At 42.9% G+C, this 26,793-nt stretch overlaps 1 protein-coding gene across 11 annotated transcripts in view; it reads left to right on the top strand.

The window, feature by feature from the left end:
• The window catches only part of LOC127045833 (KAT8 regulatory NSL complex subunit 1-like), a 137,624-nt gene that overhangs the window by 78,423 nt on the left and 32,408 nt on the right, over positions 1-26,793 (top strand). For all 11 annotated transcript variants that reach the window (XM_050942520.1, XM_050942521.1, XM_050942519.1 and 8 more), the window contains 3 exons: positions 17,390-17,591; positions 19,002-19,167; positions 26,162-26,323. In XM_050942520.1, the coding sequence (XP_050798477.1) occupies positions 17,390-17,591; positions 19,002-19,167; positions 26,162-26,323 (530 nt within the window). The remainder of the gene's footprint in view (positions 1-17,389; positions 17,592-19,001; positions 19,168-26,161; positions 26,324-26,793) is intronic.

Below are 26,793 nucleotides of genomic sequence, written 5' to 3' on the forward strand. Positions count from 1 at the left end.
CTTGTTACTGTTACTATGAGGATTGCACATGTCTTGGATTATATTTTAGTTGCTGCTCTGAGTGAGGTGGGATGCATTCCATTTTCAGGTGTAGCTGCTTACAATACAAGTTGCCAGTTTTCCGTTGATGCTTAGTTTTAATAAACAGAATTATTTGTTCAATTGATTGCTAATTTTATTCAAAAGTGCCTTAAGCTTGCAGGTATTGCTGATGCAATTGGATATATCAGACCATATTTTTTGCATATGCATACCTTTAATGTAGGGTTTGCTGCACAGATGCAAGGAAAATCTCCACGTTTGAAAGAGCAACTAACTGCTTTACACTGTGTAGGACTTTATTGCTGAGCACCTCTTTAGTGGTGCCTAACTTGCATATTGGTGGTTGGAACAGAAATGAGATGAAGATAATTCTTTACAATTGTGAGAACCTTTTTATTCCAATTCTCAAAGCACCTTACAGTTACTAGTTGTCCTAGAAGCTGCGTGAGGTAGATAAAGCATTTACAGAGATCACTTCATGTGCCACTGAAACATGACAGCAGCATAACAGCATACAGCAATGCTATAGTTTAGGGTGGGAAGTAAAAACCAGTACAGAAAGTAAGCCAAATTCAAGAAGCAGCAGTGCATCTCGCAGCCATCTCTGCTTTTCACCTGCCGATCCAAGGACAGATGGTGTTTTCCCATGACATGACAGTCAGATTCTTGAGAAGACTTGAGAGACTCTTCCCGCAGGTATGGGCTCCTGTCCCACAGTGGAATCTTAACTTGGTCCTCTCTAGGCTCACTGTTAGCCTTGGTATTGCACCTTGGCTGCTATCATGGTGAAAACTTTTGTGAATACCCTGGGTGGTGTAGCAAGCCCAAAGGGGAGTGCACATGTCCATTCCACAACCTGCCCTCCTTCCCCACTGTCAGTTTCTGGCAAGAGGGAACTGAGGGTGGGGGGAGCTGGCGGTGCCCCTTATACCATGCCATACGGGACGGGCACCACTCCAGAGGGCACCAGAGCCGGTTCCCTACAGATACTGCTGAGGGAAAAACTTTAAGCACTGGTGCACATGGCAAGCGCGCACACCTAATATGGAATGGACATGAGCAACACATCTCGAACACCAGTTATGGAAAAGGTAACTGTAATTTGTCTTAATCTCCTCTTCTGACAGCCGCTTGGAGGTGGTGATTTCAGGTTCATCTCCCCAAATAGTGAGCCTTACTGACCTCATATATCACAAGTCTTTCAGAACTTTGGAGAGAGTCTTTGGCCAGCTAACAGCACGCTAGGATGAGGATGTCTTGGGACAAAATCACTGTTAGAGACTTTGCAGAAATGAGAGGAGATCACATGAAACGAGGGGTTCAGATGCCAGCCAGGTGCATATAAACTAGTAGGTGACTTCTGGTGCTGAGTATGTAGAAGGGCAGGAAAATACAGGCCCCAAGGAATTGTGGGAAGGCATTGCAGGACTATAAGAGCCAGAGTTTTGAAACCCAGTTTTCAGCCTGTGTCCAGCCTGCCAAGTGAGTGTGTTAAAGTGAAACCCAGACTCTAACTTATACCTCCACCTGGTTATGCAAGCCTGGATTCAAATCACACACAAGCCCACATGAAAGATTTGTGTGTGGACAGTGGGGGAGGTTTGTGCTAAAACCCAGGTAATAGCCCAGACTACCCTGTCAAAGAGATGCACACTATCTACTGAATCTCTAGCACCTCTTTCTGCAATACTTAGCTGTTCCTTTCATACAGGTACTGACTGGATCTGACCCTGCTTAGCTGAGATCAGTACAAGATGGTATGATTACAGGCTTCAAGACGTCTGCATTCTGTAGTGTGAGCACATATTTCACACGCTTGTTAGAGAATGGCTATTTCATTTAATGAATCATTGATAGTTGCTTATGCAGCTTGTGAGTTGGGCCTACAGTTGTACTCTCCAGTAATGGCAGCAGCATAGCACATAAGGAGCTTTAAATAAAGGTGTTTAAGACTATGGAGAAGTAAAGAATACAGGCCATTCTGGGTAGAAGTGATCCTGTTTGTAATTCTGCATGGCACCACAATAATGTGTGAGTAATTTCTAACTGACAATGCTTGAAAATACAGCAGTGCGCTCCAAGCAGGAGTATTTCTAATGTTCTAGAGGTAAAGAACTGAGCAGTTGTACTGCACCTTATTTTAGACAGTTTCAAAGGGAAATTAACAACATTTCTGCCACTCCTGCCACCATCTTTGCCACTTACAGGCTTTGCAGCAGAAGCAGGTCTTTATAGGTGGAATTATGAAAGAACTGTCATAGTGAACAGATTTGCTGAATGTATTTTAAGCAGAAGGGCAGCATGGAGAAGGGCATGGAGAGACCTGTGAGAAGCTGATGAAAGGTGTATCAGTGCAAGTGTCACTGGAAGAAATGGCTTTGTGCTGTAGGGCCTTGAGAGCAAGGTCAAGAAACTGGAATTAGATATAGAGCCAGTGAAGTGGCATTTGAGTGACTTGAATAGGAGATTAACATGGTAGAAACAGAGAAGAGAGAATTTCATAAGCAGCACTTCAGACATAGCTGATGAGTGGAAGAGAAGCAAGGATAATGTCAAGACTTGAGAGGAGATCATTAGGGTGTGGATGAAAAAGAGACAGAAAGGAAGAGGCAGACTAGTTATGGCTTGGACATGGACAAAGGGAAGGAAGCTGAAAATGGCTTCCAGGTTACAAGCCTGTGAGACAAGGAGAATGTTTGAATGTAATGGAGAATGGAAGTAGCAGAGATTAGGAGCAAAGAGTGAGTGCTAACTGACTATGTTAAACTTTAGATAATGATGGGCTGTCCAAGGTAAAACATTAAAGACAGTGAGAGATGCAAGACTAAAGCTATGGATGGTCATGGAATGCTATTCATATGCAAGTTGCAAAGTATAGTTGTCAAACTTAGAACTGACTAATATTTAAGAGACTAGGTGTGTGAGGTAATATCTTTTAGGGGACCAACATCTGTTGCTAACAGAGACAAGCTTTCAAGCTCCACAGGTCCTGAAGAAGAGCTCTGTGGAGCTTTATAGTTTGTCTCTGTCACCAACAGAAGTTGGGGGTCAATAAAAGTTATCTCACCCATCTTGTGTCCCTCATATCTTGGTACCAAGATGGCTACAGTAATAATGTAACCACAAAGTAAACTTCAAAACACTTTCAAAATAAACCAGGTGAGATGGATAATTTTGCAGATACCTCATCTGTTGGTGATATGCATTTATATTGCTCATAAATACAAATCTGAATGTTTACTCTGTACATGTCAGTCATGACTGTAAGGTTAAGTCTAGACTTCTCTTTTTAATGTGTTAACTTTCAATTGAAGTATCCAATTTTTTTGCTGATTGGTATATTTAAAATGGATATGAGGTTATTTTTCTGATAACTTAAAGTTCAGATTTAAAATGGTTATATGCTACTTAATCAAAAATTGCTTGCATCTTAAATGTTTCTTCCCAATAGCAATACACCTCTACCTCAATATAACCCAACCAGGTATAACATAAATTTGGATATAACGTGGTAAAGCAACTCTCTGGGAGGGTGGGGCTGCGCACTCTGGTGGATCAAAGCAAGTTCAGTATAACACGGTTTCACCTATAATGCGGTAAGATTTTTTGGTTCCCGAGGACAGCGTTATTTTGAGGTAGAGGTGTATTAACATTGTATTCATCTTTTCCTGCAAGGGGAAGGAAAAATAACTAATAAAGTGAGAGGGGAGGCATGATTTATATTGCTGCCTATAAATTTAATGGCCATATTAACTTTGATAAAGCAAAGAAACTGTACTAGGTATTTAAGTAGCTAGAAATGTTTAATACCAAAAGAAGGAAAGATCAAGAGCCGGAGTGGGTAGTAATATGTGTGTGTGTGTGAGTGTGGTTCCAAGTTCCCTAGAAATAGATTATAATCCACAATCAAGTACTAAAAAAGCTCTTCCTTCTTATCTTGTGAGATCATGAGATCCCAACCTAGGGTGGTATGGTTATGGACGCAAAATAGGCCTCTGCAACTTTGAGCTGAAGGAAAACTCTCAATGTGCTGCCAGCACTAGAGCATATAACCTCTTCACCCAGCCAATAGGGAAAGTATGACTCCACCCATATATAAAGGCAGTGATGTATATGCACAAGCCTAGAATTAAAGAAGGCACTTCTAAAGCAGAGCCACTTACTCATAGATTTTATTGGAAATGTTTAACTATTAATTGAAAAAAGACTGTCTGAATTAACTCCAAAAGTGAACAGGTTTTTTAAATGTGAACCTACAAAACTAGCTAAGACAGATTTATCCTTCTCCAGGCATTCATTTCCTAAAAAAATGCAGATATGTAATAGTTTTTGTTGTTTGGAATTCACTTAATTTTGCATATGCAGCACTTTCATAAAGTGGTAGTAGGCACCACCAAAAACAACTCAGAATATAATGTACATAGCAATTTAAATTAAACATTTTAAAAGAGCCTCACAGTATTTTGTTCATTGTAAGTGTGGGCAGAATATTTATTTTCTTTTCTTCTCTCCCCTTCCATCTCTTATGTTTACATTGTATGTATGTGGATATATAAAAGCTATTTTTCCGTATACATTTTTCAAGTGTCCCATTTCAGCTTCATTTGTATAGAATTTGCATTGCTAGCATTTCATATGCACTGGAATTAAGTATAGGAAGTACAGATCATTAGAGCTGGGCGAATTTATTTTTCAGTTCAGCCAGCAAACCAAGAAAGTGAGGAAAAAAATTTGGTTAGGGTCAAAAAATATTCTGAATTTGTCAGCAAATTGGAAAAGTCTGTAACAGTTCATAGGGAACATTTCATTCTGGTCAGCTTCAGAAAACTGTATGTGCATTCATCCCTCTTGTGTAACCTTTAGCCCCCTGGTTAGGGCACTTTCTTGGGATGTGGAAGAACCAGATTTGAATCCCCGTTCTGGAGCAGGAACTTGAACTCAAATCTCTCCTCTCCCAGGTAACCACCATCACCTACAGGCTATTCTAGGGTGGGTTGCTCTCAGTCTCTCCTGATGAAGCTCTGTTCCACTTTGTGTATATACTAAAAATGTTCATTGAAGCAGAGACTTGAATTCAAGTGTCACCCCTGCCATGCGAGACCCCTAACCACCAGGCTATAGACTATTCTGCTCTCAGTCTCTCCTGTTGAAGCTGTTCCATTTTGTATCAGAAAGCCAGAATATTTGAATCCACATCTCATACCCGCCAGCTGCGTGCCTTAATCACCAGGCTGGAGAGTAATTTTCTCTTTCTTGCCCAGTGAGTATTTAAGTATTTATACAAAGTGAAACAACTTCAGGAGGAGACACTGAGAGCAACTCACCCCAGAATAGCCTGTTGGTTAGGAGGGGAGAGTTTTGAGTTCTGATCACTTCTCCAGAGTGGAAATTCAAACATACCAGGTAAGTACTCTAACTGCTGGGCTAAAAATTATAAGGGACAGTCAGACTCTCTCTCTCTCTCTCTTCCTCCCCTACTCCCTCCTTCCCCCCGCCCCACACAGCTGGGCCTGAAACACATTTTCACAGCCAAAATTAATCAGGTCAAATTGACAAATACAGTAACTACTCACTTAACGTTGTAGTTATGTTCCTGAAAAATGCGACTTTAAGCGAAACAATGTTAAGTGAATCCAATTTCCCCATAAGAATTAATGTAAATGAGGGGGTTAGGTTCCAGGGAATTTTTTTTCACCAGACAAAAGACACACACAATAAGTTTTAAACAAACAATTTAATACTGGTACACAGTGATGATGATTGTGAAGCTTGGTTGAGGTGGAGGAGTCAGGGGGGTTGGTATTTTTCAGGGAATGCCTTACTGCTAAATGATGAACTAGCACTCAGCTGAGCCCTCAAGGGTTAACTTCACAGTCTACAAGGCAGCAGGAATAGAGGGAGGAGAGAGTGCATCCCAGAGTCATAGTGTGTGTGTGTGTGTGTGTGTGTGTGTGTGTGTGTGTGTGTGTGTGTGTGTGTGTGTGTGTGTGTGTGTGTGTGTGTGTGTGTGTGTGTGTGTGTGTGTGTGTGTGTGTGTGTGTGTGTGAAGAGATGTACATTTCCCCTTTAAGTACAGTGCTTTGTTAATTAGATCAGCTTGCTGAGACCACAGCTGCTGCTGCCAGCAAGCTCCCTCTGTCCTGAGCCCTGTCATGTGTCCCCCCTGCTCTCTGGAAGATGGGGTAAGTGGGGTGCGGGGGGGACACACCCTGACATTAGCCCCTCTCTTCCTCCCCTCTCCCCCCGCACAGCAAGCAGAAGTCTCCGGAAGCAGCTCCAACGCAGAGGGCAGGAGCAGGACATGGCAGTGGGGTCAGGGACACTGCAATTGCTAGCCTGCTGGGCAGCTGCTGCACAGGGAACTTAGGGGAGTGGGAAGCTGATGGCGGGGTGGAGGGAGGCTGCCGTTCCAGCCTGGTTCCAAGTCCCCACCATCTAGCTGCACCGGGCTGCTCTTCCTGCAAGCAGTGGACAAAGCAGGTGGCTGCCAAAGACATTAGAAGGGAGCATTGCACAACTTTAAACGAGCATGTTCCCTAATTGATCAGCAACATAACATTAATTGGGAGGACTTTTAAATGAGGAGTTACTGTAGTTTTGGGTTGTCAAACACATTCTAACCACTTTGAACTTTCCCCAATGACCTGCTAATAACCTTCCCTATGTCTTGCAGGAAAGCACATCAATAGTACTGAAAGGAAATTGAGTCTCCACATTTATTCAGGCTTTCTGAGACAGTTGACCTTGTATTGTCAAAGGCAACAAAATATGAACTAGAATCTGGGCTAATGGTATCTAAATCCTTCTCTTTGAAATGTAAGCTGTAACAAACTGATGAGTTGGAGGTGAAAAGGCTGTGCTTTATGCACTACATATAGAGATGAGTGGTTTTTGTTTTTTGGTTTTTTTTTTTGATAAATAGTTTAGTCACTGAAAAATGCAGTTATGTGTTTATGGAAAAGAGGGGAATTGTCTGGCTTTTATCATGTAATCACTCATCTGAGTGCTATCGTACCTTTTACTACCCCCAAACAACTACATATAAAAAACCTGTTAATATTGTAATGACTTTGTTAGACTTTTATGCTTGTGCTTTTTTTCAGGGAATGTTTGTTCTTGTTTTTAATGTTTTATATATGTAAAGATTAAGAAGTGTGGATTTTCCAAGCAGTCATATGTATTCAAATGCAGTTAGTGTTCTGAGGAAGAAACTGTGATCCAGTGGTCAAAAGGGTAATGAGTCTCAGGATTCCTCATATATGAACATAAAAATGGCCATACTAGGTCAGACCAATGGGCCATCTAGCCCAGTATCCTGTCTTCCAGCAACATGCCAGATGCTTCAGAGGGAGTGAACAGAACAGGGCAATTTATTGGGTGATCTATCCCCTGTCATCCAGTCCTATCTTCTTGCAGTCAGAGGTTTAAGGATACCCAAAGCATGGGGATGCATCCATAACCATCTTGGCTAATAGCCATTGATGGACTTATCCTCCATGTACTTATCTAAGGGCTTGTCTACACTGGCACTTTTACAGCGCTGCAACTTTCTCTCTGTAAAGTGCCAGTGCAGACAGTGCACCAGTGCTGGGAGCTGTGCCTCTCGTGGAGGTGGGTTGTTTTTTTAGAGCAGTGGGCAAGCACCCTGCCACAACTACACAAGCCACATTAAAGTACTGCCACAGCAGTGCTTTTATGTTGCCATTGTAGACTAGCCCTAATTCTTTTTTTAACCCAGTTTATACTTTTGGCCTTCACAACATTCTCAGGCAATGAGTTCCACAGGTTGATTATGCCTTGTGTGAAGAAATACTTCCTTAGGTTAGTTTTAAACCAGCTGCCTATTAATTTAATCAGGTGACCCCTGACTTGTGTTTTGTGAAGGAGTAATTAACACTTTTTCCATACCGTTCGTGATTTGATAGACCTCTGTCATATCCCCCTCAGTCTTCTTTTCCAAACTGAATAATACAAGTTATTTTAATCTCTTTCATATTTCTAACGATTTTTGTTGCCCTTCTCTGTGCTTTTTCCAATTCTAATATATCTTTTTTGAGATGGCGTGACCAGAACTTCAGGCAGTATTCAAGGTGTGGGTGTTCCTTGGATTTATATAGTGGCATTATGGTATTTTCTGTCATCTTATCTGTCCCTTTCCTAATGTTTCCTAACATTGTTAGCTTTTTTGACTGCCGCTGCACATAGGGCCAATGTTTTGAGAGAACTGTCCACAAGATCTCTTTCTTAAGTGGTAGTAGCTAATTTAGACCTCATCTGTTTGTATGTATATTTGGGATTATGTTTTCCTGTGTGCGTTACTTTGCTTTTATTAGCCTTGAATTTCATCTGCCATTTTCCTGCCACTAGTTTTGTAAGATCCCTTTGTAACTCTTCATGGTCTGCTTTGGTCTTAACTATCCTTAACTATCAAGGACAGGGTAGGCCCACTGCTCAGTGAGGAGGGAGAAACAGTAACGGGAAACTTGGAAATGGCAGAGATGCTTAATGATTTCTTTGTTTCGGTCTTCACTGAGAAGTCTGAAGGAATGCCTAACATAGTGAATGCTAATGGGAAGGGGGTAGGTTTAGAAGATAAAATTAAAAAAGAACAAGTTAAAAATCACTCAGAAAAGTTAGATGCCTGCAAGTCACCAAGGCCTGATGAAATGCATCCTAGAATACTCGAGCTAATAGAGGAGGTATCTGAGCCTCTAACTATTATCTTTGGAAAATCTTGGGAGATGGGAGAGATTCCAGAAGACTAGAAAAGGGCAAATCTAGTGCCCATCTATAAAAAGGGAAATAAAAACAACCCAGGAAACTACAGACCAGTTAGTTTAACTTCTGTGCCAGAGAAGATAATGGAGCAAGTAATTAAGGAAATCATTTGCAGACACTTGGAAGGTGATAGGGAATAGCCAGCATGGATTTGTAAAGAACAAGTCGTGTCAAACCAATCTGATAGCTTTCTTTGATAGGATAATGAGTCTTGTGGATAAGGGAGAAGCGGTGGATGTGGTATACCTAGACTTTAGTAAGGCATTTGATACGGTCTCGCATGATATTCTTATTGATAAACTAGGCAAATACTATTTAGATGGGGCTACTATAAGGTGGGTGCCTAACTGGCTGGATAACCATACTCAGAGAGTAGTTGTTAATGGTTTCCAATCCTGCTGGAAAAGTATAACAAGTGGGGTTCCGCAGGGGTCTGTTTTGGGACCGGCTCTGTTCAATATCTTCATCAACGATTTAGATGTTGGCATAGAAAGTACGCTTATTAAGTTTGCGGACGATACCAAACTGGGAGGGATTGCAACTGCTTTGGAGGACAGGGTCAAAATTCAAAATGGTCTGAGGTAAACCAGATGAAGTTTAATAAAGACAAATGCAAAGTGCTCCACTTAGGAAGGAACAATCAGTTTCACACATACAGAATGGGAAGAGACTGTCTAGGAAGGAGTATGTCAGAAAGGGATTTAGGAGTTATAGTGGACCACAAGCTAAATATGAGTCAACAGTGTGATGCTGTTGCAAAAAAAGCAAACATGATTCTGGGATGCATTAACAAGTGTGTTATGAGCAAGACACGAGAAGTCATTCTTCCGCTCTACTCTGCGCTGGTTAGGCCTCAACTGGAGTATTGTGTCCAGTTCTGGGCACCGCATTTCAAGAAAGATGTGGAGAAATTGGAGAGGGTCCAGAGAAGAGTAACAGGAATGATTAAAGGTCTTGAGAACATGACCTACGAAGGAAGGCTGAAAGAATTGAGTTTGTTTAGTTTGAAAAAGAGAAGACTGAGAGGGGACATGATAGCAGTTTTTAGGTATCTAAAAGGGTGTCATCAGGAGGAGAGAGAAAACTTGTTCACCTTAGCCTCTAATGATAGAACAAGAAGCAATGGGCTTAAACTGCAGCAAGAGAGATTTAGGTTGGACATTAGGAAAAAGTTCCTAACTGTCAGGGTGGTTAAACACTGGAATAAATGGCCTAGGGAGGTTGTGGAATCTCCATCTCTGGAGATATTTAAGAGTAGGTTAGATATATGTCTATCTGGGATGGTCTAGACCAGAGGTCCCCAACACGGTGCCCGCGGGTGCCATGGCGCCCGTGGGCATATCTTAATATATCCGCGTCCTGGCCCCTGGGAGAGCACCTGCCAAAATGCCACAAAGGGGACGCCTCTCGCTGATGCCACTTGCCGTCGACAAGCGACGTCATCGAGAGGCGTCGCCGCCGTGGCATTTCAGGGGGTGCTCTGCCGCTGCTGTGGTCCTTCGGCTGGCGCCCGCCAGACAAAAAGGTTGGGGACTGCTGGTCTAGACAGTATTTGGTTCTGCCATGAGGGCAGGGGACTTGACTGGATGACCTCGAGGTCCCTTCTAGTCCTAGAGTCTATGAATCTATGAATCCTGAGTAATTCTCCATCATCTGCAAACAGTCACGTCCAGTGTTTGCCCCTTTTTCCAGATAATTTATGAACATGTTGAAAAGAACTGGTCTCAACAGATCCTTGGGGACCCTGATATTTACCACTCTTCATTGTGAAAACTGACCATTTATTCCTACTGTTCGTTTTCTGTCTGTTAACTAGTTACTGATCCATGAGAGGACATTGACTCTTATCCCATGACTCCTTACTCTGCTTAAGAACCTTTGGTGAAGGACCTTGTCAAAGGATTTCTGAAAGTGAACCACTGGATCGCTTTGGCCACATGTTTGTAGAGACGCTCAAAGAATTGTAATAGATTAGTGAGGAATGAATTCCCTTTATAAAAACCATGTTGATTATTCCCCAACGTATCATGTTCATCTATGTCTCTGATAATTCTATTCTTTACTGTTGTTGCCACCGGTTTGCTTGGTACTGATGTTAGGCTTATCCACCTGTAACTGCCAGGACCACCTCTAGAGCCTTTTCTTTAAAATTGGTGTCACATTAGCTATCCTCCAGTCACCTGGTACAAGCCTGATTTAAGCAGTCGGTTACATACCACAGTTAACTCTTCAGTGAATACCATCTGGTCCTGGTGATTCATTACTGTTTAATGTATCAGTTTGTTCCAAAACCTGCTCTACTGGCAGCTCAATCTGGGACAGTTCTTTAGATTTGTCACCGAAAAAGAATTGCTCAGGTGTGGAAATCTCCCTCACATCCTCTGCATTAAGGACCAATGCAAAGAATTCATTCAGCTTTTCCAAAACATCCTTGTCTCGACTCTAATCCAGTTATTTAACGTATTTTTTGCTTCCTCAGTAAAATAGGAGTAATATGAATCCTCTAAGGTGTGTTTTTAGCTGAAGTGTTTTGAGATCCCATGATAAAATGTCATATAAAAAGAACATTCAGGGCCAAAATCTCTGCTGCTGTTGAGCCAGAGACATTAATAAGTGTGCAAGAGCTGGAACAGTTGAACATAAGTTTAAAGGAGTTATGTGAATTGAGGTTCACAAGTGACACTGATAGCTGGCAGTATTATCTGATCAGCTAAATATATATCTATCGTGATTTCTCTTATATGTTTATCCCTGGTTTATTTCCTAAGAAAATCAGTTTGGATTCCCAACTTCAAAATTCACAGCGAGAATGTAAGATTGCTTTTATGGCAATAAACAGTTCATTGTGAAGGTGCAGGATAAAATGATATTGTCTTAACACAGTCTGTTCAGTTGATGTGGAATACTGTGCTACTTATAAAGGTCAATCTTGTTGTGTATGTTTAAAGCAGTGCAGAGAAGTAGAAGGATAATCATGAGTAAGCCATTTCTTTGACAAGGAAGAGAAGCTTAGTAGCGCTATGCATTGCTACAGTGAAGACTTAGGTTCACTTTGTGATGTTTTAGTCTTTTTTTCCCTTCTCCCTGGGTTGGTGGGGACATGGAAGAATTGAGGCAGCATGCTTACCTTCAGAAAGTAAGGTGAACCTCCCATTCAACAATCTTTGTTGCTGGCTGAGCAACAGTTGCCGTGCTCTGGAGGGGGTCCAGTCCAACAGACAAAAAGGTCTTTTGCAGCACAGCAGTGGGGACAAAGTTGCAAAGCGGGACAAAGTGAAAGAATCATCAGGTCACAGAAGGACTTGGATCTTGTCACAATGGAGTTTGAGTTTGTGACCAGCCTCTATAAGAGTTCATTTAAATAGACTCATAGGTCAGAAGGGATCAATATGATCATCTAGTCTGACCTCCTCCACAAGGCAGGCCACAGAACCCTACCCATCCACTTTTATAACAACCCCTAACCCAGGACTGAATTATTGAAATCCTCAAAACTGGTTTGAAGACCTCAAGCTGCAGAGAATCCACCAGCAAGCGACCCATGCCCCACGCTGCAGAGGAAGGCGAAAAACCTCCAGGGCCCCTGCCAATCCGCCCTGGAGGAAAATTCCTTCCCGACCCCAAATATGGCGATCAGCTAAACCCTGAGCCCGTGGGCAAGACTCACCAGCCAGCACCCAAGAAGGAATTCTCTGCAGTAACTCAGTTCCCATCCCATCCCATCCAACATCTCCCCGCAGACCATTGAGCAGACTTATCTGGTGATAATCCAAGATCAGTTGCCCAAATTAAACTATCCTATCATAACATCCTCTCCATGTACTTATCAAGCTTAGTCTTAAAGCCAGATAAGTCTTTTGCCCCTACTACTTCCCTCGGAAGGCTGTTCCAAAACTTCACTCCCCTAATGGTTAGAAACCTTTTGTCTAATTTCAAGTCTAAACTTCCTAATATCCAGTTTGTACCCATTCGTCCTCGTGCCTACATTAATACTAAATTTAAATAATTCCTCTCCCTCCCTAACGTTAACCCCCCTGATATATTTATATAGAGCAAGCATATCTCCCCGCAGCCTTTTTTTGGCCAGGCTAAACAAGCCAAGCTCTTTGAGTCTCCTTTCATAAGGCAGTTTTTTCCATTCCTCGGATCATCCTAGTAGCCCGTCTCTGGACCTGTTCCAGTTTGAATTCATCCTTCTTGAACATGGGAGACCAGAACTGCACACAATATTCCAGATGGGGTCTCACCAGCGCCTTATATAACGGTACTAACACCTCCTTATCCTTGCTGGAAATACCTCGCCTGATGCATCCTAAAATCGCATTTGCTTTTTAACAGCCGTATCACATTGGCAGCTCATAGTCATCCTGCTATCAACCAATACCCCAAGGTCCTTCTCCTCCTCTGTCGCTTCCAACTGATGCGTCCCCAACATATATCTAAAATTCTTATTATTAATCCCTAAGTGCATGACCTTGCACTTTTCACTATTGTATTTCATCCTATTACTATTACTCCAGTTTACAAGGTGGTCCAGATCTTCCTGAATAGTATCCTTGTCCTTCTCCGTGTTAGCAATACCCCCCAGCTTTGTGTCATCCGCAAACTTTATTAGCACATTCCCGCTCTTTGTGCCAAGGTCAGTAATAAAAAGGTTAAATAAGATCGGTCCCAAAACCAATCCTTGAGGGACTCCACTAGTGACTTCCTTCCAGCCTGACAGTTCACCCTTCAATACGACCCGCTGGAGTCTCCCCTTTAACCAGTTCCTTATCCACCTTACAACTTTCATATTCATCCCCATCTCTTCCAATTTTACTAACAGCTCCCCATGTGGAACCGTGTCAAACACCTTACTGAAATCGAGGTAAATTAGATCTACCGCATTTCCTTTATCTAAGTAATCCGTCACCTTCTCAAAGAAGGAGATCAGATTGGTTTGGCACGATCTACCTTTAGTAAATCCATGTTGCAATTCGTCCCAATTACCATTGACCTCTATGTCCTTAACTACTTTCTCCCTTAAAATTTTTTCCAAGACCTTACATACTACAGACGTCAAGCTAACAAGCCTATAATTACCCGGATCACTTTTATTCCCTTTCTTAAAAATAGGAACTACGTTAGCAATTCTCCAGTCATACGGCACAACCCCCGAGTTTATCGATTGCTTAAAAATTCTCGCTAACGGGCTCGCAATTTCACGCGCCAGTTCCTTTAATATCCTCGGATGGAGATTGTCCGGGCCCTCCGATTTTGTCCCATTAAGCTGTTCAAGTTTGGCCGTCCCTTCGCATAACATTGTTAACGTGTAGTTTCTAAATTAGTGGCTGTATTGTGTTCTGGCTTTGATATTGAGTCAGTCTGTAACATCCTTAGGTGAATGGTGTTCTGTAGTGTAGATAGGACTGTTTGCATAACCTAGGAAGTCAATTCTCCTCTCTCCTGGATATGTGAAGACATTCCAAAGTGCATTGCATGAAGGGGAAAAAACCCACAATCCACTCCCTCAGTCAGCATGGAATGGCTGCTCAGATGTTCTCAGAATGTGTGGGTACACACACAGCTATGTAGCATGGTAGGTGTGCATAAGCCAGCAACAGCTGACTCAGGGCCATGTCAGAAAAAAGACTGCTGTATAGTCATGGTGAATCGTGGATGAGCATATGATAGCCTGTTCATAGGTAACATAGTTCTGTCTTAATATTGATGGAGAATTCGTATTAGATTTCTAATACTCCATGGAACCTTTTCTCACAGTCAAATGACTATTTAACCGTTGGAGTGAAAGGGAGATTGCCCAACTTCCTGGCATGTACAGGGCAATTAGATAAAGCAGTTGAGCAAAGTAAAGGCTTTAAGTGCATCCTACTGTCTGGCAAATATAATTAATATGTGTCTGATAATTGTGAAACCTAAAATGACTGGATGTAGGCCTAGAAAGATCAAGTTTTCATTTGTAAAGTTGCAGTTTTTATTTGTTGAAAACATGTATAATGCAGTTCTGTAAAAATAGCATAATGGGGATCTATGTTTGTGTCTCAGTGATGCTGTTTCTAGCAGCCAGTCGTGTGATCGAAACATGAAGTCTAAAAAATTAATTGGATTCTTTCTGAATCACACATCAATAGTAGACATGGTGCGTTTAACAATTCTTCTGATAATATGCAAGCCAGAAAAGAATCTAGCTTGCATAGCTACGTAGGTCTTACAGGGCTAACAGGAGTAAGTACTGATAAAAAGCTTATGTTCGTCCAAGTGAGTAAAGAGGGAGCAGGCCTTTTAAGTAAGAAGATGCCATTTTTACAGAGTCACTTTTGGGGGGAGAGAGCACTTTAAAGTGCCAGGTTGCTAGATTCATGTTGAAACACAGCTGTACAGTTCCTAGGGAGAACAGAAAAGGAAAATTCTTCCCATTTCTCTCTGGTCTTTTATTTACAAAAGAAATAGAGATAGAACAGCCCCTCACTAACTCTTGGCTTTAGATTTATTATCTAAGAACAAATGAAACCACTGACTGTAAAAGCCCACTCTGTTAAAGGGGGAGATGCATGCCATTAATAATAGAAACCTCAACTGCATTAGACATGAAAATTGCAAATTTTAGCTGTTGATACAAATATAGCTATTAAGGTTACTGGTTGGCAGGCTGGAATTTACTGGCTCCTAAGAGGACCTGTGGCCCAGAGTTCAAGACACGTGTTTCCTGATATCTCCTCCTCAGTGTGCCCTCAGAGTGATGTGGGATCACACTTTTCAAGGTGATTCCTATGGAAAACTTGAACAAGTGCCAGGTCATGGACAGGCAGGGTGTATGTAAGACATGAGAGGTAATTGTGGATCACAAGCTACATATGAGACAACAGTGTAACACTTGCAAAAAAAAAAAAACAATCATCATTCTGGGATGTATTTAGCAGGAGTATTGTAACCAAGACACAAGAAGTAATTCTTCTCTACTCGATGCTGATTAGGCCTCAGCTGAAGTCCTGTGTCCAGTTCTGGGCATCACATTTCAGGAAAGATGTGGCCAAATTGGGGAAAGTCCAAAGAAGAGCAACAAAAATGATTAACGGTCTAGAAAACATGACCTATAAGGGAAGACTGAAAAAATTGAGTTTGTTTAGTCTGGAGAAGAGAAGACTGAGAGAGGACATAACAGTTTTCAAGTACGTAAAAGGTTGTTACAAGGAGGAGGGAGAAAAATTGTTGTTCTTAACCTCTGAGGATAGGACAAGAAGCAATGGGTTTAAATTGCAGCAAGGGTGGTTTAGGTTGGACATTAAGAAAACCTAGCTGTCAGAGTGGTTAAGCACTGGAATAAATTGCTTAGGGAGGTTGTGGAATCTCCATCATTGGAGATTTTTAAGAGCAGGTTGGACAAACACCTGTCAGGGATGATCTAGATAATACTTAGTCCTGTCTTGAGTGCAGGGGACTGGACTAGATGACCTCTCAAGGTCCCTTCCGTTTCTGTGATTCTAATTGTTCTGCTACACTTGGCACTGGTGAGGCCCCAACTGGAGTATTGTGTCCAATTTTGGGCACTACAGTTACCAAGGGTGTGGACAAATTGAAAAGAGTGCAGAGCAAAAAAAATGGCAAGGTTTAGAAAACCTGACCTGTGAGGAAGGGTTGGAAAAACTGGGCATGTTTAGTCTCAAGAAAAGAAGACTGAGGGGCAGCTTGATAAGTCTTCCAGGATATTAAGGACTTTTACAGAGTGGACGGTGATCAATTGTTCTCCATGTCCACTGCAGGTAGGACAAGACGTAATGGCTTAATCTGCAGCAAGGTAGATTTAGGTTAGATATCAGGAAAAACTTACTAACTATAAGTCTAGGTCTACATTCGGGGGGTTGGTGACCTAAGATACGCAACTTCAGCTACGTGAATAACACTGACTTCAGTTACGCATCTTAGGTCGATTCACCTGGCCATGAGGACGGCGGCGAGTCAACCGCTGCCACTCCCTCATCACATCCGCTTTCGCCTCTTGCCGCGATCGAGTTCCAGAGTCAACGGCAGAGTGATCGGGGATCAATTTTATCGCATCTACACTAGATATGATAAATCAATCCCTGATAGATTACTACCTGTCAATCTGGCGGGTAGTGTAGATGTACCTTAGGGGTAGTTAAGCTGTGGAATAGGCTTCCATGGGAGGTCATGGAGTCCCCATCACTGGAAGCATTTAAAAACAAGTTGGACATTAGGCTTGTCAGGAATGATCTAGGTTTACTTAGTCCTGTCACAGTGCAGAAGGCTGGACTTAATGATTTCTCGAGGTTTCTTCCAGTCCTACATTTCTATGATTTTATGACCTTCAGTATTTATTTCCAGCTAGATGCATAAGCAGATGAGTATGTTTCCCCCCCTAAAGAATTATTACAACCTAAGTTAACAAGGAGCACAGCTGTAGTAAAGACCCCAAACTGATAAAAATCATTAGCTGCCTAAGAAAATACCTGGAGGTTATTGGTCAGCACAGCCATCACAGTGCAGTATTAACTTTTGCCTCTCTTGTTCTGAGTTAGGCTCACTGTCTTATTTATTTATTTGGTTGCAGTTTTCACACAAGCCGCTCCAACAGCATTTCTCTGGCCAGTTTGGAAGCTGAAGAGATTCTCAAACAGAAACGACTGGATAGCCTGGCTACTGTGCCCTCTGTACCAGACAACAGCTGTGTTGCAGCTAGAATCCGCCCCATTTGCAGATACAAGAAACGCAAGTTGGTCCGAGCTAACACTGTGTCTCTCCTTAGCAAGAAGGTAGGTGCAAACTTTCAGTGAGTTTAGCCACATGTCTGCTAAAATACTATTTATCCTGCATTTTTTTATTCAGTATAAACACAATGGAGTACCCCCTTCACTCCCAGGATCTCCAGCTGCATTGTAAATGTCCCTCTGAGAGTAGATATTCTCATGTTGTTGATTTAGTTGGGAATTGGTCCTGCTTTGAGCAGGGGGTTGGACTAGACGATCTCCTGAGGTCTCTTCCAACCCCAATCTTCTATGATTCTATAATTTTACAAATGGTGAAACCAAGGCATAGAAATGGATTTGCCCAAGGTCACAGGGAAACTGTCAAGAGCTGGGATTCGAGCCAGAGTACCTGAATCCCAGTCATGTGCTCAGACCATGCCTTTGTGAGCGGTGACAGCCTAACTGTGGTTTTAGTTTCTGCGCTGACGTAATTTCTATTTCCCACCTCTTACCTTTAGCTTAGAGTGTTTACGTTACAAACATCTTATTCTTTATTTTGATGTTTCCAGCTCAGTATAAGAGATTTCTTGAAAATATCCAGTTTTCTCACATTGATGAGACTGATTTGATGATCTAGTTGCCCCTTTCTCTGTATATAATTTGTTAATTTCTGTTTCTTGGAATAATCCTGAGGCATGAAAACTAAATTTCTTTTCTTTCTAGTCTTTGTCCTTGGCATTTGTTAGCACAAATACATCATCGCTCAGTCTTGTTCACCAATGTAATGAGAGGCAACTATGGGCAAAAAGTTGTTAATGCTCCCTCTTTTTTGATTGACTGAGCTTGCAGAGCACAACATATTATCAGAGGAAGAGGCATCAAGTACATCAAATATTGTCAATGGAAGAAAATCATATGATACAAGAAACAAGCTATACTCACTGGAAATGTCAAAAACGTTTCTTTCAATTGTCCCTTTAAAATAGCACCATATGTTTGTGTTATAGGCCTAAGTATAATGACCAGATACCATAGTAATTCAATTTTATGTTCAGCCACAAGGAGAATTGTAGTCTTGTACTAGTGAACATTATTTTTTCAAAGGATAAGAGGTGGACTCCCAGAGCAGAGAGGCAATTGTGTTCCTTGCTGTGCCCTACATACATGCTGTTACTGATGCTGAGTGGGCACTGGGACTGTGTGTCTGTGTTTGGTTTACTCTGTGTTTGGTTCATTGGAGATGATCCATTCCACAAGACCGTTGTTATGCCTGTCTTTCAAAACGTATCTAAATATTTCCTTTTTGAACGTTTTTTTCTTTTTTTTTTTGGTTAGGGCATGAAACATAGTTTGTCTGTAGAAATCAGACCCTGGAAACACTGGATCTGAATATCAGCATCCCTTCTTAAATTGAAGAAAACACTGGTGATTTTTCCCTTTTTAGATGGCTGATCTTTTTATTTTCCCTTCTACTAGCCGCAGAAACCTCTCACCATGAAGTGTAGCTGTGAATTGCCCAGCACTTGTATCCTGTGTGGTTGTAAAACCTCTGTTCAGGCCATAGACCCAGACACTATGTCCTTAGAAGAGCGTATAGCACTGCTGGATTCCGGCTTCCATCCCATACTGTCGTTCTCTCATGGTGAGTAGATTACATGTTCTTAGTATAAAATAAAGGACCTTATTCTGCATGTGTCCTGCTCCTCCATCCACTTACAGGCAACAATGTTTAAAATACACTAAACTGAATTTTAGGGTAGTGTATATGCAAGGAATCGTCGGAGGCTATCTACAAAGTTCTGCAGTGTGACCCTAATTCCCCTTACTTTTAATACAGAGATACAGCCCATGGAGACTACAGGTCCCAGCATACCATGCTCTGTATAGAAGGGTACTGCTCTTTTTACTTTGTTTAATGTTTAAATAGATGAGCTCTTGACAGTGCCACTGCAGCCCTCTCTTGAGTGTCCCTCTTGGAAAGAAAAATCTTTTTGTTACTGCTTCATTTTCCATGGAAAAACTCCCAGATTCTTTCCAGGGAAGGAATAGGATCTCTAAAAGGGGAACTTGGAAAGCCAGACCAAATCTTAACCTAATCTTTTTTTCTTGTGTCTGTTAGTAAAGTCTGCTGCTATTTTTGTATTTAAAAAATAAGTTAAGTTCTAAAAGTCTAACCCTGTCTCCATGGGTTGCAACAACAAACCAGCACGGGACAGTCTCACCCCTTTTTGAGTAACACTAAACTAATTAGCATACAGGCACAAAAGAGAACAATGTGGAAGGAAACAAATGGTAGGAGGGATTGACAACAACAGGAAATCTACTCAAAAATGACTAAGGGCTTGTCTACATTGGCAGTTTACAGCGGTGCAACTTTCTCACTCGAGTGTTAAAAAACACCCCCCTGAGCACAGCAAGTTTCAGCGCTGCGCTGTAAAGCACCAGTGTAAACAGTGCACCAGCTCCTCTGGTAGCTACGCCTCTCATGGTGGTTGGTTTTTTAGAGCTCTGCCATGACTATACAAGCCGCGTTAAAGCACTGCCGGTGTAGACTAGCCCTAAAACTCATTTCAGTGCTGGTTTTTAGGCAGCACTCTCCCCAAAATGTGTTTGAAGAGAAAATCTATTTTTTCCCGAGTTGATGAAAAGATTCCCCTTGGGGGTTATCATAGATGAGGCCTCACCTCTGAATTCTCATTACTTGGTATGTGATTGGTTTGGTTCTAGCCAGTGACAGTCAGCTAAATTCTGTTGGAGGCTCAGAAATTGTTTGATTTCACGTACCTTATTAGACTTTCTCTAATATATTTACTATTGTTAAATTTTTAACTTTTGGGACAGTGGACATCTGGAAACTGGGTGTATTCAAAGTTAGGTCAGGACTGGGCTCTTGGAATGGAGACTTGAGTAGGTTTCACCACATAAGTGGTTATATAAGGACTGATGCCTGTGAAGGAAAAACTGGGAAGAGGGGACTCTTACAGCTGAGAAGGGAAAACAAGACACTCTGTTTTGGAGCAGCAAAGAATCCTGTGGCACCTTATAGACTAACAGACGTTTTGGAGCATGAGCTTTCGTGGGTGAATACCCACTTCCTCAGATGCATGTAATGGAAATATCCAGGGGCAGGTATATATATGTGTGCTAGCAAGCAAGCTAGAGATAACGAGGTCAGTTCAATCAGGGAGGATGAGGCCCTGTTCTAGCAGTTGAGGTGTGAAAACCAAGAGAGGAGAAACTGGTTCTGTAATTGGCAAGCCATTCACAGTCTTTGTTCAATCCTGAGCTGATGTTGTCAAATTTGCAGATGAACTGAAGCTCAGCAGTTTCTCTTTGAAGTCTGGTCCTGAAGTTTTTTTGCTGCAGGATGGCCACCTTAAGGTCTGCTATAGTGTGGCCAGGGAGGTTGAAGTGCTCTCCTACAGGTTTTTGTATATTGCCATTCCTAATGTCTGATTTGTGTCCATTTATCCTTTTCCGTAGAGACTGGACACAAATCAGACATTAGGAATGGCAATATACAAAAACCTGTAGGAGAGCACTTCAACCTCCCTGGCCACACTATAGCAGACCTTAAGGTGGCCATCCTGCAGCAAAAAAACTTCAGGACCAGACTTCAAAGAGAAACTGCTGAGCTTCAGTTCATCTGCAAATTTGACACCATCAGCTCAGGATTGAACAAAGACTGTGAATGGCTTGCCAATTACAGAACCAGTTTCTCCTCTCTTGGTTTTCACACCTCAACTGCTAGAACAGGGCCTCATCCTCCCTGATTGAACTGACCTCGTTATCTCTAGCTTGCTTGCTAGCACACATATATATACCTGCCCCTGGATATTTCCATTACATGCATCTGAGGAAGTGGGTATTCACCCACGAAAGCTCATGCTCCAAAACGTCTGTTAGTCTATAAGGTGCCACAGGATTCTTTGCTGCTTTTACAGATCCAGACTAACACGGCTACCCTCTGATACTCTGTTTTGGAGGAAATTTAGCTAGAATTCTTCAAGTGATTGTCCACATATATTCTGCTCTGGTGCCCTTTTGCCTGAGACCGAATTCTGGGTGTGTTTGGGTTGCCCCAGTGTCCTGAATGCCCTGTTGCTCCTGGTAGCCAAGGGCATAAAGGTTAGGGCAGCCACAATCATCCTTCAGTTCCATCTGAGGCAGAGACAGAATCCCTAGCAGTGTCTGCATCTCTTGGCAGGAAGGAGGACAGAAGCCTGAACCTGCCCAAGCCCCACTGCCCCAGGGTGGGGAGGGGGAAGCTGAAGCCCCTCCACTCCAGGCGAGAGGGGAGGGGAGAGTGAGGGGGCAAAGCTGAAGCCAAAGGGCTTCAGTCCTGGGCCCCAGCAAGTCTAAGCCAGCCCTGGCCGACCTACAGTTTTAGAACTGCTGCTCTAGTTTTTAGTTTAGTGTTCCTTAATATAATTAAGTTAACATAGTTTAAGCCTTCTGACCAAAAAGAAAGAAGGTCTTTAACTTTAGGGGTGCTCCCAACACGATGCCCTGGACATGGCAGAATCAAATTTCCAGAATTTAAATCCTGTCCATCTGTAAGGCAGCTATCCATATAGTGACAGACACTCAAAGACTTCTTCACTGAAGTGCATATTCCAGAAAAATGCACCACATGTCGCTCTTTTTCAAAGAGGACACCAAAAGCAAGGGTATCCCACCTAAGTGTTTCTTCCGAAGATGTCCATGAAGGCATACACCAAACCTGAGGTGAAGAAAATGACCAGGCCAGTAACCCATGGGTCCCACCCAGAGCTTCGAGAAAGTTCTGCTTGTTGATTACAAAGTCTGTGAGAGCCTCCAAACCCTCCTCAACACAGTTTTCTGAGGGAGTAAGGAGCGCTGCTCTGAGTGATTGGAGACACGGATTTCCCTTGCTGACCCAGACTAGTCCGAACCAGGAGGCAGTTCAAGGTCTGGATCGGGTCCTGCTGACGGCTTGGCCCAGACAGGTCACTGAACAGACTTGGCACAGCTTGAAGAGCCTGCTCATGCCACTCACTATACCGATGTTTTGGCACCAAAGCACCAAGAACAGATGTCTGAACCCCCCATGCCAGCTGAGATAAACAAAGCCCCCAAGGAAAATACAGAAGTTCCAGAGATGGAGATGCTCTGCTCCTTACTCCCCTGCCATACGCTCTGCATCAGCCTCTTGTCAGCTGTCCCAGGCCTTTCTGCTTCCCCATCTCTTGCTGTTCCTTCCTTTTATATCTTATCTTACTGGTCTCAGCTCTGGGTGCATGTCTCCAGGATTGACAGGTCCAGCAGCTGTGTTGGTGTGCGGTCAGCCTGGTTGCCTGTAAGCAGAGAAGACTCTCCTCTCCCATCTGTCTGTGCTTAGTATGGGCTTTGTAAACCCAATTACAGAGCCACAGGATTTGTATTCCATTTGTCCCATCCCTCCCCTACCCTTTTGGGAACCATTTGTTTTGCTTTTGGGAGGTCTGGAACCTAGAAACCAGTAGTTACAGGACTCCACAGTAATGGGGAAGAAGGGCAGGGAAGGTTGGGGAATGTGTGTGAACAATACATCTTGAAGAACCACAGTTATTGTTAACTAAGTAACCATTCTTTTTGTGATTGTCCATGTGTATTCATCTGGTAATACACAAGTTGTGATCGTCTGTCCAGGAGGTGGATGCTCAGAGTCTGCTGAAAGTGAGTAAGACAGCTCTGCTAAAGTGGGTGTCTGATCTGGAGCTCTCCAACAAGCAGTGCTGGAGTTCAGTTCACACCCTCACCCAGCTGGGTGATCTACAAATCTGAGATTGGAATGCCCCTTAGAAGAGAAACTGCAGATGATGCCTGAGCTCTGGTGGAATGGGCCATAATCTGTGAAAGTCGATTCAAGCGAGCTACTGCGCAGGATGCCCTGATATAGTCAGAAAGCCACAAAAATAATCTTTCAATGCTGCTGATGCTTCATCCTGTCAGAAAAGGCCAGGAACAATCTCTGAGAATTCCTGAATGATCTCGTCCTAGTTATAGTAGAAAAGAATTCTGAGCACATATAAGGAAGGCTACGATTTTGTCACGGATGTCGTGGAAGTCATGGAATCTGTGACTTCCGAAGACCCTTGTGACTTCAGCCCCAGTGGCTGAGAGCTGCAGGGTTCCACCAGCTCCTGCAGCAGCAGGGAGCTGAAAGATATCCCTGCTGCCTGAGGCAGCTGGCCCCCAAGCTCCCAGCCGCCATGGGCGTCGGGGGTTCCCCACAGCTCCCTGCTGCCGCAGGCATGGGGGGCTCATGCAGCCCCCGGCCACCACAGGGAGGCATGGGGACCCCTCACAGCTCCCCTCCATCAAGGGGGGGTTGGGGGACCCTGGAGCTGAGCCCCCGCTGGTGGTGCGGGCCCCAGAGCTCTCAGCCGCAGCTGCCCAGTTCCTTCCCATTTTATCATGGATATTTTTAGCAGAAGTCAGGGACAGGTCACGGGCTTCTGAGAGTTTCTCTTTATTGCCTGTGACTCTTACTAAAAATATCCATGACAAAATCTTAGCCTTACATATAAGGTGTGAAGTTTGGCTTCCCCATGACTACTACAAGGCTTGGAAAAAATTGGCAGGTGGATCACTTGATTCAGGTGACGGTTTGAGACAGCCCTGGGCAGGAACTTGGATGTCACCTTATCCTTATCATATAATGTATATGCCATGGAGGCCTGGATTTCCCTTATTCTCTAGGCTGCGGTTCTAACCATCAAGGTGGTTTTCACAGACAAGTGATATAAAGAAAAGGTTGCTAGATGTTCAAAGGAAGGACCTCCATTAACCATGCTCCATGCAAAGCTAGTTGAGATCAGTGTAAATTTGGCAAACTGTCAAGTAGGTCCAGGAGGTCACATGTCTTAAGAGCATGAGATATGCTGACTGATGTTGCCAGGTAAGCCTACCATTGATTGAGGTTCAGCATGGGGAGGAATCTGTCCTGTGGCAAGTAGGTTTTTACCATTGGTGGGGCATTATTTGACTCCATGAATGCTATATGTTTTGAGTGAGTTAGGAATGCATTTCTCCCTTTTGACTCTGAGACCTAAGGGGGCAAAGAGTTGCAGTGTTACTTGAATGGAATTGCTCACTTGTTGAGGAGATCATCTTCTGATAAGCAGGTGTTAAGGTCTCTGTAGATTTGCACTCCCTGTATCATTAGATATGCTGCCATAACTGTGAGACACTTGGTCAATACTCTGGGAGCTGCGGAGAGGCCAAAGGAAAGCACCCTGTATTGATAATGCAACTTTTCCACAAAGAACGCGAGGTATTTTCTGAGAGTCTGGTTGAATAGCTGTATGGAAACAGACATCCTGTAAGCTGAGAGCCAAAAGCCAGTCCTGAGGATCTAGGGTAGGAACTAAGGAAACTAGGGTTAACATCCTGAACTTGATGTGACAGATAAATGTATTGAGTTGTTGGAGATCTAGGACTGAGCACCAACCTCCATTCTTCACTGGTATTAGGAACCAAAGTGAATAATTCTCTCTGCCCTGGAATTCTACAGGCTTTCCTTTCATTGCTCAGAGCTATAGAAAAATGTATTCCATTTAACAGTATCTCATGAGAGGGGTCCCTGAAGAGGGACAGGGAAATGGGGCAGGGGGAGACAAACTGTATAGCACACCCCATGACCACAATTTCTAGGATCACCTAGATTCTGATTTAGGAAGCAACTGAAGGGTGATTGTGATGGCCCTCATTCCTTTATGCCCCTGGCTGTGGAGAGTGAGAGGGTATCTAGGGCACAGGTGTGGCCCCAGCAAATGCCAAAGGAATCTATCTCATATGATGCACACGTGTTCTCCACATGTATTCCACATCTTGAAGAACCACAGTTACTGTAGAGTAAGTAACTGTTCTTCCTTTGCAAGAGATTTTGGCAACTGCAGGGACAAGATATTTGTCACAGGGCTTTAGAGGTAGGGTAAGCAACTGGAAGAGTATACTTTTCCCCAGTGTGCAAGGGTGAAAGCATCTATTTCAGACGTGTTTGTTAATTTCTGTTGTACCTTGTCATACTTGCTTTTTACAATAAGAACAGAGAGACAGTAGGAGATGAAATATGAGAAGTCTTTGCTAAAGCTTTTCAGGCAACGACAGGCCAGTGTCAAGTAACAATAATGTAGTTGGAAATGGCTTAGGCCAGCACAGTGGGAGAGGTATTGCACTGAGGCAAGATGCCGAATTCCACAATTGTCCTGACCAGCTGCTTTGTAGAAGGAAGGCTTTTACACCTTTGACCCCAATATAACAGGAATTCGGATATAATGGGTAAAGCAGTGCTCTGGGCGGGGGCAGCGCTGCGCACTCTGGCAGATCAAAGCAAGTTCGATATAACACGGTAAGATTGTTTTGGCTCCCGAGAACAGCGTTATATCGGGGTAGAGGTGTATTTTGGGGCCACTCACGCCGAACTTTCTGTATCACATCCATGACAAAGGGCTAAGATTAAAAAGGGGCACGATTTGTAACTGCTTAGCTACGTGTGTGACTTTCCTATGTATAGAATTTAACAGTACTGGCAGGTGCATAATTACAAATTATGTCTGTACAACACTGGTGGTGTGAGTGGGGAGAGAGAATTCATGTATATTAGAATAACCTGTTGTTTTTATTTTCAGACAAGCCTCTTCACTTGCACTTTGAAACCTTACTAAAAGATGGCAGGCAGCGTAGATTGAGCCATAAGCTCAAGGCTCTGAAGATGTCCCATTTTGGAAAGAAGTCACAAGATCTAACCAACGTTTTCCCAAAGCTAGGCCTGTCACTTCTCTCTGCATCCAGTAAGTTCAGCTGAGATGGGGTGTAAAGTTACATGTAGGTTTTAACAGGTGACCAAAGTGGAACCCTACATTGTAGCCTACGGTTCCTGTCATTTCTGTAGAAAATCGCAATAAACTCAGTACATAAACGTAAGGTTGTGATTGGCTTTGGCATGTTGCAAATTGCAGAAGTTCTCGTGGCCTCAGTGGAAAGCCTGCTTTTGGTTAGATGACCAAATAAATGGCTACTGCAGAAACCCAGACAGCGTGATTGGGAATGAACTAACAAGCAAGTCAAAGAAGAGAAATTTTTTGATCCTTGTGTGTGCTAAAGCAAAGCCATGTGTGTATTCACCTGCCAAGAGTGTCTGGCAAATCCCTGCCAAATATTTCTGTTTCAGTTGTGTTCAGAGCTGCCACTGTTGCTCTTCACTGTCTTCTCTTGTACTTTTTTCTGTTTTTCTAGTTCCTGTTTCTTTTAGCCCATTAAA

This window comes from Gopherus flavomarginatus, chromosome 2, assembly GCF_025201925.1.
Source record: "Gopherus flavomarginatus isolate rGopFla2 chromosome 2, rGopFla2.mat.asm, whole genome shotgun sequence".
NCBI lineage: Eukaryota > Metazoa > Chordata > Testudines > Testudinidae > Gopherus > Gopherus flavomarginatus.